General features: G+C 40.1%; 1 protein-coding gene across 27 annotated transcripts in view; it reads left to right on the forward strand.

Annotated features, from left to right (window-relative positions):
- MACF1 (microtubule actin crosslinking factor 1) overlaps positions 1 to 17,673 on the forward strand; it is a 338,401-nt gene that overhangs the window by 96,425 nt on the left and 224,303 nt on the right. For 2 of the 27 annotated variants that reach the window (XM_086716540.1, XM_086716542.1), the window contains exon 1: positions 10,860 to 11,327. The exons of the other annotated variants lie outside the window; for them this stretch is intronic. In XM_086716540.1, coding sequence (XP_086572666.1) covers positions 11,219 to 11,327 — 109 coding nt within the window. In that variant the 5' untranslated portion in view covers positions 10,860 to 11,218. Of the gene's footprint in view, positions 1 to 10,859; positions 11,328 to 17,673 lie in introns of those variants that run through there. 27 annotated transcript variants of the gene reach the window in all.

Genomic DNA, 17,673 nt, shown 5'->3' on the forward strand with positions numbered 1-17,673 from the left:
AATGATTCTCATGTTGTGGATTAGGATTCAGAGCAGGCTCCAGGGGTCCATAGGTGTAAAGAAGCTGACAAATCTGTCTTTGTGTTCAGGTGACAAGTTTTTTCTCTTTGTCATTTAGGCTACTGCCAGGATCTAGAAAACCATCTCACAGAGATCTAAAATTAGCCGTTTGTGTGCATAGCTTGGTTTCCATGGATAAATAGTTTAAGTTGGTCTCTCTTACCTACCTCTTATCTTGGCCCGGACTCTTCTTCTGAGCCTTGAGTATAGCTACCTACTAGCATTCTCAAGGCTGACTGGTTACCTTATTGTTGAGTTCCTGACCCTTTGTCAGCTGCATACCTGTTCTGCCCTCTTGTGTTCCAAGGTGTCTCAGAGAAACTAAAATGGATCACATGTTTCTTAGCCAGACCACACTGCAAGATGTTTGCCATTGAAACTGTTTTTATTTGGAAAAGCATTTAAAAAATGTGTTTAGGCTGGATAGGAGTCAGGTGCTACTTTCCATCATGAATTCACTTGTAATGAGAGATGTTTCTGGAAAAAAATAACAATCCTTAGCGAAAGTCGAGAGCAGTCTCCATAGACAGGGCTTCTTTTCCTTGAATCTTCTCCATTTATTGAAGATACTGGCTACCAGAATTTCCAGGAAAAAAATCTAATCGCTCTAGATTTCATTATTACTTTGTTGGGGGGAAATGGTCTGAATCCCAAAGAGAGAGAGATTATTTAAAATAATACTATGGATATTAAGATGGACTAAATATTCTTGTCCTTTCTCGTTTTGAAGCAGTGCCATTGAAATCTAATTTGATTTATTTATTGAGTTGGTGGCTTAGAGCTGCTTAAATACCACATGTTTTACCTTGACTTATCCTCACATTGCCCGTGGAAGGTGGCTCGTTACCCTGCTGGGGCATAAATGCTCTAATAGAGTAACAATAATAACAATGGCTAACATGAATGAGTTCATGTTTAATGTTTTTTTTTAAACAGTTAATAGTGAATGCTTATTGTGTGCCAGATAGTCCATGTGTTTTCTCACTTAATCCCCATTGTAACACCACAAAGAGGTGATTTTATTATCCCTATTTTACAAATGAAGAAACTGAAGATTAAAGAGATTAATTAATTGGTTCATAGACACACAGCCAGAAACTGTAAAGTCAGCATTTGAATCTGGGTTTGCTTAACAGACTGTTTAGAGACCTGTGCAGAGAGAGAGGCATTTTGGTTTTAAGAATGAGTATCCAGGGTGCCTGGGTGACTCAGTTGGTTAAGTGTCTGACTGGCTTAGGTCATTGTCTCATGGTTCGTGAGTTCTAGCCCTGCATCAGGCTGTCTGCTGTCAGCGCGAGCCCACTTCCGATCCTCTGTCCGCCCCCCCCCACCGCCACTCACCAGATCTCTCTCTCTCAAAAAAATAAAAATAAAAATAAACATTAAAAAAAAAAGGGGGTGCCTCTGTGACTCAGTTGGTTAAATGTCCAGCTTTGGCTCAGGTCATGATCTCATGGTTTATGAGTTCAAGCCCCACATTGGGCTCTCTGCTTTCTGCACAGAGCCCACTTTGGATCCTCTGTCCCCTTCCTCTGCCCCTCACCTGCTTGTGCGTGCTCTCTCTCTCTCTCTCTCTCTTTCTCAAAAATAAATTTAAAAACATAAAAAAAAAAAAAGAATGAGTTTCCTAGGGACACCTGGCTGGCTCAGTTAGTAGTAGAGCATGTGGACTCTTGATCTTGGAGTTGTAAGCTCCAGCCCCATGTTGGATGTAGAGACTACTTAAAAGTAAAATCTTTTTTTTTTTTTTAAGTTTAGTTATTTATTTTGAGAGAGAGAGATAGCGTGAGTGGCAGAGGGGCAGAGAGAGGGGGAGAGAGAGAATCCCAAACAGGCTCTATGCTCAGCATGGAGCCCGACATAGGACTCGATTTCAAGATAGTGAGATCAAGATCTGAGCTGATACCAACAGTTGAGCCACCCAAGTACCCCCAAAATAAATTCTTTAAAAATAGTGGTCCACTGTCTTTATGTCCTCCATTAAAAATAAAGAATGAGTTTTCTAGGTGCTACCCCAGAACATCACCCATTTTACTTTTCACCTTTACTCTTTACCTTTACTTTCATTTTTCTTTCTTTTTTTCAAGGGTAAGGGCCTAACTAAATTGCTGAGTTGGACAAGAAGGCCACCCAGAGTTTGGGTGTTGGGGCAGAATCCATGTCTGGAGAGATTTCTAGAAGTGGAATTTTTGAATCAGTAAAGTGACTTCTTGCCAGCTTTAAGAAAAAGGAAAACCTGTATTTGTGTTCTTGGAGTCACTTTTTTCCTTAAACCCCCAGGTAGATTTGGAATTCTGTTAAAAGTGGTTCAGTTCCTCTGTTAGTGTATATATCTGCTGGGTCTGTCTGTCTAAAGAAGTATATTGAGTTTTTCCTGCCATAAGATGAATAGTTTTCCAGGCATTTGCTCTCTGGTGTATGTTTTTGCAGTCAAAATAGATTCATTCCCAAGAAATGCTTATATTTTGTGAATCTCCATGGTTTACTGGACCCTGTTTAACTCATTCCAGTATGTTTTGCCTTTATACTCCTGGCTCTCACAGTGCTCTTTGGACCCATTACACAAATAGTTGTTAAGTTAAGAGATTTCATATAGAGAAGCAGAATTCATCTAGCTTTGAAAACTTTAGTGAGAGAGCAAAAATAAGCACAAAACTATATTATAAAATAGAAAGTGCTAAATGTCATGAGAGAGAAACAAAATATAATATAATCTCAAGAGAAGGAGATGTTTACTTCTGACTGGGATGGAGGGAGTCACCAGGGAAAAATCTGTGGCAATATTGGCTTTAAGCTGGTCCATATGAATGGGATTTTGATTAGTGGAGATGAGAAGGAAATACATTCCAGGTTAAATGAGGAAAACACTGTAAAGCCAGAGAGAGTTTTTTGAATTTAATTTGCTGACAGTGGGAAATTGAAAGTTTTAGAATGAAATTACAAATGAACATTTATTGAGCATTTAAGATATACTGGTCATTATGCATGCTTCTGGGATATTAATCTCACAGTGAATATGGACAGGATTGGCAGACTGGGATTAGGCAAATTAGGCAAATTATCAGTTTACTAAAGTTTTATACAGTCTGAACAGTATTCAGAGATCTTTGTGGTCAGATGTGGCTTGTATGCTGCTCCTCCAAATAATGATAATAGTAGCCAATAATTATTGAGCACATACTGTGTGCCAGCCATGATCTAAGCACCTTAAACGCATTAACTCGCTCTATGAGACAGGTACTGTTAGTGTCATCATTTTACAGATGGGGAAATTGAGGCTGTATGCGGTGAATTAAATAATTTGCCCAAAGGTGCTAATGTGACATATATTGTAAAGTCTGGATTTGAATGTAGGCAGTCTGGCTTCAGACTGAGCTTGTAATTACCACGCTACTATAATGGCATCTAGGGTACTGAGCAAAAAATTTGGGAAAATTTCCTACCATTATTGTATTCACTGATACTTGGGTATGTAGAATATTCTTTGTAGGCATTCTGGGCCTTTGCATATTTATTGTTTTCATAATCCTACATTGCTAAACATTAGAGACAGGAGTCACAATGTCTCCTAATTAGCTACTGTGAAGCACACGTCCTCTGCCTATCCGTAGTTAGATGCCTACTGGACTCATGGCAGGCGACAGATGACCAGAGCTCGGGGCCAGGCTTTGATGTCTGGATCCTGTCGTTCCCAGAAGCCCAAGGTTTCCATTGACAACAGCCACATACTAATCTCTACCACAGTTTTAATCTCAGGTATATCTGTTGTTTTAAAAAAAAGTATCCTCTTTGTAAGCATTATTTTTCCAGATTTCAGTCTTTTATTTTTTTTTTATTTTTATAAAGTTTATTTATTAACTTTTGAGAGAGCGAGAGAGCGAGAGAGAGAGAGAGCATGTACACATGAGCAGGAGCAGGAGAGGGGTAGAGAAAGGAGAGAGGGAATCCCAAGCCGACTCCGTGCTATCAGCACAGAGCCTGATGTGGAACTCAAACCCACAAACTGTGAGATCATGACCTAAGCTGAAATCAAGAGTCAGATGCTTAACTGACTGAGTTACCCAGTAATCCCCAGATTTCAGTCTATTAAATGGATCTTGAGGCACCTGGGTGGTTCAGTAGGTTGAGTGTCCAACTCTTGGTTTCAACTCAGGTCATGATCTCACAGTTTGTGGGTTCAAGCCCTGCATTGGGTTCTGCGCTGACAGTGAAGGGGCCTGCTTGAGATTCTCTCTCTCCCCTCTTTTTCTGGCCTACCCCACTCACGTGCTCTCTTTCAAAATAAATAAATTATAAATGAATGAATGAATGAATGAATGAATGAATGACTAAATGGGTCCTAAGTTATTAGTCTGTATCTGCTCAAGTTCAGAGGCTGTGGATGTCAGTTATTTTGAGACCACGTATAACTCCATGGCAGCTTGAATAACAGTCACAGGCGCCCCTTCTCACAGACCTGCTGTCACCTCAGTCGCAGACATGAAAGTGATTCTGGGGTGTTGTCTTGTTTTGAGATTTCTTGTGGGTAATGGCTGTGGGTGACCACCTTAAATTCTTGGGAGTGAAATAGTCTTAAAGGGAGGCAGGTCTCAAATCTTAATGAAGGTTAGAGTCTTGCTTTTACAGGGCTTCTTTGGTGGTTTGGGGCCCTGCCCATTGGCTGTAGGGAAGGGATATCCTGGGGGGTGCTAAATATGACTTTAAAAGGCCCATTCTTTGTATAATAAATGATCTCTAAAAAAAACCCCAGTCACTCCCTCCTGCCAGCTTCTAACCACTTCCTATAAATGACAGCACACAGATCCATCTTAGTTTTGCTAAGTGAAAAATTTATTTTATTTTCACAGAGGCAGTTCCCCTTCTCTTCTTCACTCCTTCAGACAAACGTGCATATATAGAAAGCCTGGAAACAAAACTTATTACCTGTCATATGTAGAAAAATGGTTGTATCCAAGGTATAGCATGCCATCTTATGAAGAGTAAATTACCTTGGATACCTTCCATTGTCTTCTCTAATAATAATAGTAAGTTCAGAATATATCTTGATACTTGAATGCTGTGGATTTTTTTTCTTCAAATTTCCTAGGTGTTTTTGAATGGCACAAGCATGTGATCTATGATTTTCTAATTTAAGATAGTTTTGCAGTGAGGCAGAGAAATGGTTTTAACTTCGGGAAATAAAAATATGGTGAAGATATTTATAAGATTGCCAAAAGACAGTTGTATGAGGTGATACAGGCAGCACTAACAGTGTGATGTTCTGTGTTGAAGTTGAGATGCTTTCCTTAGAGCCAGGTCAGGCTATGTACAGTATGTGTAAAGAGGAAGTATTCCAGACATATAAATATCTAAATTGTTTAACTTCAAGTTAGTATAGTTAGTTTGCCAGAACATTTTAGTAAAGGGAGACAGTGTGATAAAATACACTGGTTTGAAATCAGACAGATAAAAGTTCAGATGTCAGTTCACTCTCTTACTTTGTAACTTTGGGCAAAATAATTTGAATTTTCTGAGCCTCAAGTTCTTTTTTATTTTTATCAAAAAATTTATTTAAAAAATTTGAGTACAGGGGCGCCTGGGTGGCGCAGTCGGTTAAGCGTCCGACTTCAGCCAGGTCACGATCTCGCGGTCCGTGAGTTCGAGCCCCGCGTCAGGCTCTGGGCGGATGGCTCGGAGCCTGGAGCCTGTTTCCGATTCTGTGTCTCCCTCTCTCTCTGCCCCTCCCCCATTCATGCTCTGTCTCTCTCTGTCCCAAAAATAAAAAATTAAAAATGTTAAAAAAAAAAAAAATTTTTTTTGAGTACATGTGACATACAATGTTAGGAACCCCCTAACATTTATAAAATTATTTATAAATTTAATTTATAAAATTTGTAAATATACAAAATTTATAAGATTTATTAAATTATTTATAAGATGTCCTCATTTGTGGTATTAACAATATATAATAATAAAATATTAACTAATACTGATAATATTATCAAGATTAAATGAAGTAACAGATGTGAAGATACTCTCTAGTAGCCACTTAATAAATGTTAGTATATTGCAGTGTTAGTATAGTATATTATAATAAATGCCCTTTCATCTTCTTTGGCCATCACAGCTCCAGGGCTTGTCTATAGTAAGGGGTACATCATCATCATCTTTGTGTCCACTGTGTCTAGCATGATGCTCCGTGTTTTTATATTGAATGAATGCAGACACCTGGGTGGCTCAGTCGGTTGAGTAACCGACTCTTGATTTTGGCTCAGGTCATGATCCCAGGGTCGTGGGATTGAGCCCCACATTGGACTCCATGCCGAGCATGGAACCTGCTTGAGATTCTCACTCCTTCCCTCTGCCCATCTCCTCCACTTGTGCACGTGCTCTCTCTAAAATAATAAAATAAAGTAAAACAAATTGAGTGAATGGATGGGTGGATGAAATGCTCTGTTTCACATGAGAGCCCTGCTCCAGAAGAGGCTCTGGCTTAGTTTCCACTGGATTGCGCTATTGGTTTTCCTTCCGTAGCCTTTATTCCTTTCAGCAAACACTAGTACATTTCACATGCCAAGAAAAATTCTCAAAAGAAAAAGAAAAATTCTCTTGATCCTAGGTCCCTCTCTCTGCTCTTCTTTACAGTAACATTCCTTGAGTTGTTTTTACTTTGTTGTCACTAATTCTTCTCCCATTCTTTTTTTATATTTAACTTAAAAAATCAGTCTTAATTGAGGTATAATTGACACATTATGTTAGTTGTAGGTGTACAACATAATACTTTGATATTTGCGAGGTGCCTGGGTGGCTCAGTCAGTTAAGTGTCTGACTTTCAGCTCAGGTCATGGTCTCACGGTTTGTGGGTTTGAGCCCCGCATTGGGCTCTGTGCTGCCAGCTCAGAGCCTGGAGCCTGCCTCAGATTCTGTGTCTCCCTCTCTCTCTCTGCCCCTCCCCTGCTTGCGCTCTGTCTCTCTCTCAAAAATAAATAAACATTAAAAAAATTTTTTTTTAATAATTTGATATTTGCATATATTGCAAAATGATCACCACAGTAAGTCTGGTTAACATCTGTCACCCTTGGGAATGCAAGCTGGTGCAGCCACTCTGGAAAACAGTATGGGGGTTCCTCAAAAAACTAAAAATAGAACTACCACACGAGCCAGCAATTGCATGACTAGGCATTTATCCACGGGATACAGGTGTGCTGTTTCGAAGGGACACATGCACCCCCATGTTTATAGCAGCACTAACAACAATAGCCAAAGTATGGAAAGAGCCCAAATGTCCATCGATGGATGAATGGATAAAGAAAATGTGGTGTGTGTATATGGTGTGTGTGTATACACACACACACACACACATATACATACAATGGAGTATTACTTGGCAATCGAAAAGAATGAAATCTTGCCGTTTGCAACTACACGGATGGAACTGGAGGGTATTAGGCTAAGTGAAATTAGTCAGAAAAAGACAAAAATCATATGACTTCACTCATATGAGGACATTAAGAGAAAAAACAGGTGAACATAAGGGAAGGGAAACAAAAATAATATAAAAACAGGGAGGGGGACAAAACAGAAGAGACTCATAAATACAGAGAACAAACTGAGGGTTACTGGAGGGGTTGTGGGAGGGAGGATGGGCTAAATGGGTAAGAGGCACTAAGGAATCTACTCCTGAAATCATTGTTGCACTATATGCTAACTAATTTGGATGTAAATTTTAAAAAATAAAAAATGAAATTAAAAATAAAAAAGGATATTGACAAACCAGTACAAAAAAAAAATCTGTCACCTTATAGAGTTACCAAAAGATTTTTTTTTCTTGTGATGAGTACTTTAAAAAAAATTTTTTTTTAAAGCTTATTTATGTATTTTGAGAGAGAGAAAGAACAGGGGAGGGGCACAAAGAGAGGGAGAGAGAGAGAATCCCAAGCAGCCTCCACACTGTCAGTGCAGAGCCTGATGGGGGTCTCAAACTCACAAACTGTGAGATCATGACCTGAGCTGAAACCAAGAGACAGGTGCATGACCAACTGAGCCACCTAGGAGCCCCTCTTGTGATGAGCACTTTTAAGATCTACTCTCTTAGCAACTTTCACACAGGCAATCCATTTTTAGATTTTTAACTATAGTCACCATGCTCTTCATCATATCCCTAAAAATCCCATTCTTTCCTGAATCATTCCAGTCAAGCCATTTCTGGCATCAAAACTGCCCTTGTTAAAGTCATCAGCAACCTCCACATTGCTAAATTCAGTGGTCCATTCTCAGTCCTCATCATGACACATTAATAGCTTTGACATGGTTAATTACTGCTTTTTTTTTTTTAAGATTTTATTTTTATGTAATTTCTACACCCTACATGGGGCTCGAACCCAGAACATCAAGATCACATGCTCCACCAACTGAGCCAGCCAGGTGCCCCTAATTACTACTTCTTGAAACATTTCTCCTGGCTTCTGGGGCAGCATGCTCTTTGGTTCTCCTAACCCCCTGGCCTCTCTTATATGGTTCTTACTCTTCCCCATCTGATGTAGTGTTTCCAGCACTTAGTCCATTAAGTTGGTCTCTTCTCTGTTCACTCCCCAAGTGATCTCACTCCATTTCCAGGCTTCAAAACTCATTCTGGGTCTTTCCCAAAATCCTAGATTCATATAGTCAACTGCATATTCAAAATTCCACTGGTATGTCTACTGGGCATTTTAAATCTAATGTGTCCAAATGGGAATTCCTGCCTACCTGCATTCCCTCCCCCCCCCCCCCCCCCCACCACCAAACAGCTACAATCACCAACAAACCCCAAACCCTCTGCTTCTCTGACAGTCTTTCCCAACTCAGGAAGTAGCAGTTCCGTTCTTTCAATTTCTAAGGCCAGAACTCCTGGAGCCATGACTCTATTCTTTCTGTCCTCCCCCTACATCCATTCTATCAGCAAATCCTGATGACTCTTTCTTTATAACTTATCCAGAATGTGACCACATCTCACCAGCTCTAACACCACACTCTGGTCCCAGCTGTTGTTTCTCAGCTACCAGTTTTCACTTGGATTATTGTAATGGTGTTTTAACTAGTTTCCCTGCTCCTGTTCTTGCTTTCCAGTATCTGTTCTCAATAGAATAGCAAGAAGGATTCTTTTAAAACCCTAAGTTAAGTCATGTCACTGTTTCACACAAAACTTCCCAAAAGTTTCCTACTTCACTTAGAAGAAAAGCCAAAGTCTTTACAAATGGCCTACACAGCCATAGGCGACCTGATAATCTCTCTTGCTTCATCTCCTGACGCTCTCCCCTTCTCTCTTTGAGCTCCAACCATTATAGTTTTCTCCATGTTCCCTGAACACACCAAACCTACTTTTGCCTCAGGGACTTTGCACTTGCTTTAAAAAAAATTTTTGGCTCCTCTTTTCTCTGGATAGCCATATGACTTGTTTGCTCATATTCTTTTTTAAATTTATTTAAGTTTATTTATTTTGAGAGAGAGACAGAGGATGAGCAGAGAAGAGGCAGAGGGAGAGAGGGAGAGAGAGAATCCCAAGCAGGCTCCTCACTGACCAGAGCCAAAATCAAGAGTTGGAGGTTTAACTGACTCAGCCACCCAGGAGCTCCTGCTCATAGTCTTTAGGTCTCTGCTTAATGCTCTTATTAGAGAAGCCCTCGCTGAACATAAAACTGTAAACTTGATTCTTTTGGCACTCCCTCTCCTCTTCATCTCTTTTAGTATTTGTGTGACAAACATCTCCGTTGTATTTGTGTGACAAACTACTTGATTGTTTGTTTTTACTTTTTGTCTTCCCCAACCTGATTGCTGTCCCTATAGTTTTGCTGTTCTAGAATGTCATATGGGTGGAACTCTACGGTATGTAGCTTTTTGCGTTTAGTTTCTTTCATGTAGTATAATGCTTCTGAGATTCATCTGTGCTGTTGTAGTTTGTTCCTTTTTCATTGCCGTGTTGCACTCCATTGTATGGATTTGTTTATTAGTCCACCAGTTGATGGACTTTGGGCTGGTTCCAGATTTTCATTACTTTGAATAAAGCTGCTATTAATGTTCACATACAGGTCTCTGTGTGAACACATGTTTTTACTTTTCCTGGGTAAATCCTAGGCATGATGTTGCTTGGTCATTTGGTATGTGTATGTTCAACTTTATAAGAAACTGCCCAACCAGAGCTGTTGTGCCCATGTACACCCCCACCAGCAGTGTGTGAGAATTCTAGTTGCTTCACATCCTTGCCAAGACTTGATATGATCAGTCTTTTTAATTTGAGTCATTCTAGTAGATATGTAGTGGTAAAGTGTTTTCAGTTGCTGCTGTAGCCTCCGTATCAAGTTTTCATTTGTAAGCAGGCCTTAGCTTTGTGGAAGGCATTGTTTCCTGCTGTCATTGAGTATCCTTGTATCCCCTCAGGCAGCTAGTGGAAATCAGGTGGGTTTTCCAACTCTGAAAGCACACTGGTTTTTTGTTCTCCTTGTTCATCTTCATCAGGCCTTGATGTCAGATCTGGCTCATGGAGCTTGTTCTGTATGTGATCCTCTCTGTCATGATGTTCAGGTCCCTCGCCTTCCCCTCCCAGGCCATGGGTGTGGAAGGGTTGCCCTCTGACTGGCCAGGGTACTCATGGACACTTACAATACATCCTTGTGTACTTGGCCCCCTCCCCGCAAGTGGTTCCCTAGTAATTCTGTGACTTTTTTCTTTTGGCTTCATCCTGAAGTCTGGTGTTCCAGCCTGGCCGGGAATGGAAAGTTAAGAGTGTGACGTCCTCTGACACCCTCCCTTCTTGTAGAGGGGTCTGAGGTTTGTTTGTTTAAGCTGAACAGAGGATGCCAAAGATAGAATTTGAGTCAGCTCAGCACTGGCTTAGGCTCTCCTTTTCACTCTCCTGGTTCCTCCTTCGCTTTCCCCTCCCCCTCTAGCCAGTTGTTTCCTGGGCTTTGTCTGAGATACACTGTACGGTTTTAGCCCCATCTCGTAGTACTGCCTGCTGAAAAACAGTCAGAGGCGACATGGAGGAGAAGCCGCCAGGAAGTTTCTGACAACAATGAGCTGCGGGCCTCTGCCTCTGCGCTGATAGTACGGGACAGCAGTAACCTCAGGAGAAAGGCATTCGGAGGCCTGCGCTGAGCTGTGGGCTTGTGGCTAACTCTGGAAAGGAGGAAGGTCGAGCGTGGAAATGCCTCTCTTAGATTCGTCCTATTTGCCATCAACCATCTTTATTTTGACTCATGTTCTGGGAATTGCCGGTGTTCTGTACTGGAAGAGATGTGCCAGGGGCAGAGCAGGTAATTTTTGTACTGAAGTATTCTTTAAATCAATCTACTGTGGGGCTTTTGAGGGTGGGGTAAATGACGGAGGGCTTCCCAGTGGCTTTCCTTAAAGGGCCAGTACGTCTTCTCAGCCCGGATGCTATCAGACCTAGGACCTAGTATGTGTATAGATGTACTGAGGAAACAGGGCTGCCCTGGACCTGGACTCTTCCCTGTTCTGTGAGGCTGTCTGCTAGAGGGTGCTGGTTTGATGAAGTGATGTCTGGGCTCCAAGCTGAGGGAAATGGCAATGGTGCTGACTTGGGTCCTTAGAGAATCAAGCTCTTCCTTTCCTTCCTTTCTTAATCTCGAAGTGGCTTTTAGATCTTTGTTTTTAACCAAAACCATACAGTAATTCTATCACCCTCCTCTGGGTCCTCTAGGTCTGATCTGAGAAAACTTGTGGAATTAGAGAAGTTTCTGGATTTGGTGTGTTTTTGGATGAGAAAAGGCAGTGGAGGAAAGGCCAGTGAGAGGAAGGGGTGAATGGTGTCCATGCCTAGGTGCTGCCTCTGTTCTCTTTGATATGATTAAAACTGTTCCTTTCCCCTCAGGCAGCTGTATAGTTTACTTGTTTATCTAAGCCATCCTGTTCAATGCAAAGTAGTTAACTGTTCTTTTCCCCAGGGAGTCAGATCCTGATACTTAAAAAAAAAAGCAGACCCCTCTTTCTTCTAGTACTTGCTATTAGTTAAATTATATTCCTTTGGCTTCTAAAAGCCCAGTGCTGGAACAGCCTCACGTTTGCTATTTCTAAGTCTCCATGGTTGAGGATTAATAAAAGTCTAACTTTCCCTGGAGTCTACCCTTGGATTTCAGTGCTTTTACTACTGTCATTGTGATCCACCTGCTACCTTCAAGCCAATGTATTGAGAACTTGTTACTTGGTATCTTACAAGTTAAGGTAGAGATTTAATGACTTATTACTTCGCTTGCTATTAAAAGTTCATGAATGCTTGACAGAATTAGAATTAGATTCAGTCATTCCCCAGTGTCATTTCCAGTAAGTCCCAGAAATGCTTTTGACTAAATATTCAGATCCCAGCATGTGTCTATATCAGCAAAAACAGACATTCAGAAATATGTTTGCTTGTGTGGTGGTGTGGTTAAAGAGGTAGCCCAATGTAGCTTTCCTGGAATATAAGCCTGTATTGGAGTTTAGAAAGAAAGGAAAAGGCAGGCATGAATTATTTGGCCCTATGTACTATTTCAGATGCAGTGAGAAAGTAATTATCATCCAGGCTGAGGCTGCTACTTCCCTTTCCCCATGCACTATGGTAATGACATTTCTAAACCATTCATTGATTGATATTTTTAAAGTTTACCTTCAGTATAAGATTTTCTCTGATACTTACTAGGCAGACCCCTGTCTTTTAAGTGCTTTCTTTTTTATGTTTTAGTAATGTGAATTTCATAAATAGCCATAAAATGCATTGAAATAAAAAAGAAAAATACATTGTAAAAGCTTTTTATTTCTATGAGACAACTTTGGTTCTAGTACCTCATAGTTAATTGGGAATGTGCTGTGTTCAGTTTATCTGTAAAATTGGAGCAGGGGTTTTCCAATTGGTGACTATGGATACCAAAACTTATGCAGAAATGCTTAAGAGATTCTGTACCCATTTTATTTTAATTTCAATTTTGAGATGTATTTTATCTATTTAAAAATATATTTAAATAGATACATTTATCTTGGGGCGCCTGGGTGGCACAGTCAGCTAAGCGTCTGACTTTGGCTCAGGTCATGACCTGGCGGTCCGTGAGTTTGAGCTCCACATTGGGCTCTGTGCTGACGGCTCAGAGCCTGGAGGCTGCTTCCCATTCCATGTCTCCCTCTCTCTCTGCCCCTCCCCCCCTCATATTCTCTCTCTCTCTCTCTCTCTCTCTCTCTCACAAATAAACATTAAAAAAAAGTAACATATATGCTGTAATGTACTACCTTCCAAATGGACATCACCAGAATAAAGTTTCCCCACCATCTATCTCTGTATATATATTTAACTGCTTATAAATTTACAGTTTATTCAAAAAGTGAAGTTAGTATCTAGTATCTTTTCATCTGGTCTTTAAAAAAAATTTTTTTTTTTAATTGGAAGCGTTTCATTATTGCAGAACATACTGCAGAATATATGTCCTGTGCCTGATAAATTCTGGGCAAGACTCAGTTGTATGGGCTCAGGTGCTCAGTCCATAGTGAGTGGGAAACACATTGGTAAGTGATGACACTGTAATATTGGCAGAGCATGTACTAAAAGTTTTTGTGCTTCTTGCCCTACATTTCTAGTCATATTTACATTTTGTAAAGAATGTACACAGTTTTAGATATTGAAGGTATTTGGCTTTGAAACAAATATTTCTGCTGTTCTTCAGGCTCTTGTATCAATTTATTTGAGTAATATCATGAGAGTACCAGGCACACTGTGAAACTGTTACTGTTTGTTGCTGTTTGTATGAACCAGTTAAAAAAGGCTTCACTGTATTTCATGACATAGACATAGACTGGATGCTGAGGCTATTATAACTGTAATTAACTGATCTCTAATTTTAATCAAAATTACTCGACTGGTTATTTCATTTAGCTTTAAAATAAGTAACATACATTTGAAGCCATAACATTGATTTATACTATTAAACACTGCTTTTATTTATTTTTTATTTTATTAAAAAAATTTTTTTTAACGTTTATTCATTTTTGAGAGACAGAGCATGAGCGGGGAAGGGGCAGAGAGAGGGAGACACAGAATCCGAAGCAGGCTCCAGGCTCAGCTGTCAGTACAGAGCCTAACGTGGGGCTTGAACTCACAAACTGCGAGATCCTGACCTGAGCAGAAGTTGAATGCTCAACCGAATGAGCCAGCCAGGCGCCCCTATTTTTATTTTTTTTTAATACTGCTTTTATATATTCTATATGTTGAGTTGCATATAAGATTTGTTTGCAAACGTGTTCTGTGAGAGTTAAAAACCACTAGGTGGTTTCTTTCTTTCTTTCTTTCTTTCTTTCTTTCTTTCTTTCTTTCTTTCTTTCTTTCTTTCTTTCTTTTTCAGAGAGAAAGAGAGTGCACATGTACAGAGAGAAGCAGAGAGAGAGGGAGACAGAGGATTTGAAGTGGCTCTGCCATGATAGTAGAGAGCCCCTTGCAGGGCTTGAAGTCAGACTCACAAACTGTGAGATTATGACCTGAGGCAAAGTCTGACACTTAACTGACTGTGCCACCCAGGTGCCCCTAAAAACCACTAGGTAATTTGAGGGTTCCTTCTAGTTCCTTGGTTCTAAGACACTGTGTTCTGGTAAACCCTCACTGTGTTTGTATAGATTTCTGATTTCTCCCACTCTTTTTTTTTTTTTTTTTCAATTTTTTTAAGCTTTTATTTATTTTTGAGAGAGAGAGAGAATGCTGGAGAGGAACAGAGTGAGAGGGAGACACAGAATCCGAAGCAGGCTCCCAGCTCTGATCTGTCAGCACAGAGCCCGACACAGGGCTCGAAACCACAAACCAGAGATCATGACCTGAGCCGAACGAAGTCAGATGCACCGACTGAGCCACCCAGGTGCCCCTGATTTCTTCCCTCTTACAGTTGATAACAAGTTCTGTTTTTCTTGTAGAGTTGGAAAGGATCTTACGTATTAACCAGTCCAACCTCTTAATCCTACCTTTATTAGAAGTCATTCTTCCTTTGCTTAAAGGTCTTTGATGGTACAACATACAGCCTATGGACTATTCATTGTGTTGGTAACTGGGGAGTTCTTTTTTAATTTGGAAGTTGCCTCTTTTTTTTTTTTTTTTTTCCTTTGTAAAGCTTATTTACTTTATGAGAGACCATGAGCGGGGGAAGGGCACAGAGAGAGGCAGAGAGACCATCCCAAGCAGACTCCACACTGTTAGCACAGAGCTTGATGCAGGGCTCGAACTCATGAACCCATGAGATCATGACCTGAGCCAAAATCAAGAGTCGGATACTTAACAGACTAAGCCATCCAGATGCCCCAGAAGTTGCCTCTTTGTAACTTAGGCCCATTAGTCCAAATTTTGCCTAGCAAAGATCAAGTCTACTTCCTCTTCTAGGTGTCAGACTTACTTAGGTTTGAAGGCTATCTTTGCCAGCCCAGACACTTTCCTCTTATTTACTATATATGACTCCCTAACTCATTATTCTAGTATTCCCTTTGGACAGTTAACTCAATTGTTTTTGCTTTGAAAATTTGGAGGCCATGTGTGCATGTGGAGAGGTGAGGGGAGTAGAACAGAAACATGGGGAAGGAATCACTGATCACTGTTCCTTCACTTTTCTTAGTTTTTTTCCTAGATGTTTATGAGTCCCTTGGTGAGCTCTGGTTATATAAGCACATGGCTTTTACAACCACATCCCTAAGTCACCATCTCTTCAGCAGATGTAAACAAGGTACAGGAAGACATAGTTTATATTGAAGTCGTATAATATCTGTAAAACAGCACTTTGCATTCAATTAGTATTTAGATTTTTAAGTAGTTTTCGATACACCCTGTCCACACTTAACATTCACATATATCATCTTGTTATTCCAAAAACTTCCTGTTAAAATAACCTATTTCCCCCAGACTCCTCCCCACTCCTATAGCCAGAGTTACCTTTCTGAAATACAGAGCTTTGTGTGTTACTCTCCTGCTTAAAATCCATCAGTGCCTCTCCTCTGCTTTTAGAATAAAGTTCAAACTTTTCAGCATGACATAAAAGTGTTGTGGGGCACCTGGCTGGCTCAGTCAGTAGAGCATGCGACTCTTGATCTCGGGGTCATGAGTTTGAGTCCCACGTCGAGAGTAGAGATTACTTTTTTTTTTTTTTTTAAGTGTTTTTATAATTTGCTCCCTGCCTATTTCACTAGTTCCATTTCCTGTCTTGGTCTTATAAGCAACTAGTACTCCAGAATCTTTTAAAAACTTGCAGATCTCTACCACAAATGCCCATACCATCTTTTCAGCTGGACTACTTGATACTTGTCCTTCAAGGTAAGTAGTTACTGCCTCTGGAAAGTCTTTCTCCACTGAAGTAAGACTTCCTTTTCAGTGCTCCAATAGCATTGTGTTAGTGCTTCTTATTCAAACCTGTATCATCTTGCTCTTGTCTGTCTCTCCCCACTAATTAGAGGCTGTTAGACTGTAAGATCTTTAAGAACAGGGACTCTTACTCACCTCAGTTTCTCAAGTGTCTGAGACAAAATAGCTGTCAGCAAATGTTCCTTGAACAAATAAAATGAAAAAATTATGATAGCATTAGATATAAGCTGTAGCATGAACTTGTCCTATTCATTTATGTATTTATAGGGCTTGCATTAGCTTGACATGTAATCTAAGATAGGTGCTCCATATAAAATAATTGAATGATAGAGAGTTGCCCTGTGTTGTAGTTTATTAATAACTCATATTGTTATAGCATAAATGGGAAGAAAGCTTTATGGTTCCTTGAGAAGAACATTTGCCAAAGGACAAATGTGTCCCTCTCTAGGGTCTTGTTTTCTTTATCTGTAAAGTAAAAGGGTTGGACAATCCAGTCTCTTAAGGTTCTTTCCATTTTCAGTATCCCACTGGGATACTAGCTATAATTCCTGGATCTGGACCATGTGAAGTACAGCCTAAGATTGTGTCACCTTGTTTTTTGTTTTTTTTTTTTTAAAGGAGCTCCATTACACTGTTGAGTCTATTAAGCTTAAGTTCAGTTATAAAATGGTCAGAGACTGTCCATGGATTGCTGTTAATCTCCCTGCTACACACCACTGTCCCTTTAGTTTTCTTGAACTTCAGCACACGACTTACAGGTTTTCTAGTTACATTTTGTCCTGTGAGACTTGGCGTCAGTGTTGAGGTTGTTTTGAATGTTGATTCCTCCATTTATGACATTAGCTGTGCATCCTCCATTTATATTATCTGAAAATGTGTTAGGCATATAACAGGCACTCAGTAAATAAGTAAATGGTCATATATCAAATATCTTTACTCAGATGACAAAACCATTAACTGTTTTAATCAAGGTGGAGCCTTTATCTTTTTCTTTCCTTAGCTATTTTTTCCAGATCTGTCCAGTGTAGAAAGACCACTGAACTTGGAGTCAGGAAATCTAAGTTCTAAGTCCTGGCTCTTCTGCTGCCTACTGGGAGATGTTAGGTCACTTATTTCCTCTGGACTTCAAATTTCCATTCTGAGTGAGAAGAATAAAGACTAAAGTCTCTAATTTTCTGTGATTCTGGCAGTGTGATCATCTGGCCTGGACTTGCATATAGCATGGAACTGTGGTTGCGAGTCTGGGTCAGACTGCTTGTGCTATCATTCAAGCTCTGCCACTACTGGCA

Source organism: Puma concolor, chromosome C1 (assembly GCF_028749965.1).
Source record: "Puma concolor isolate L17-30 chromosome C1, mPumCon1.1.hap2, whole genome shotgun sequence".
Classification (NCBI taxonomy): domain Eukaryota; kingdom Metazoa; phylum Chordata; class Mammalia; order Carnivora; family Felidae; genus Puma; species Puma concolor.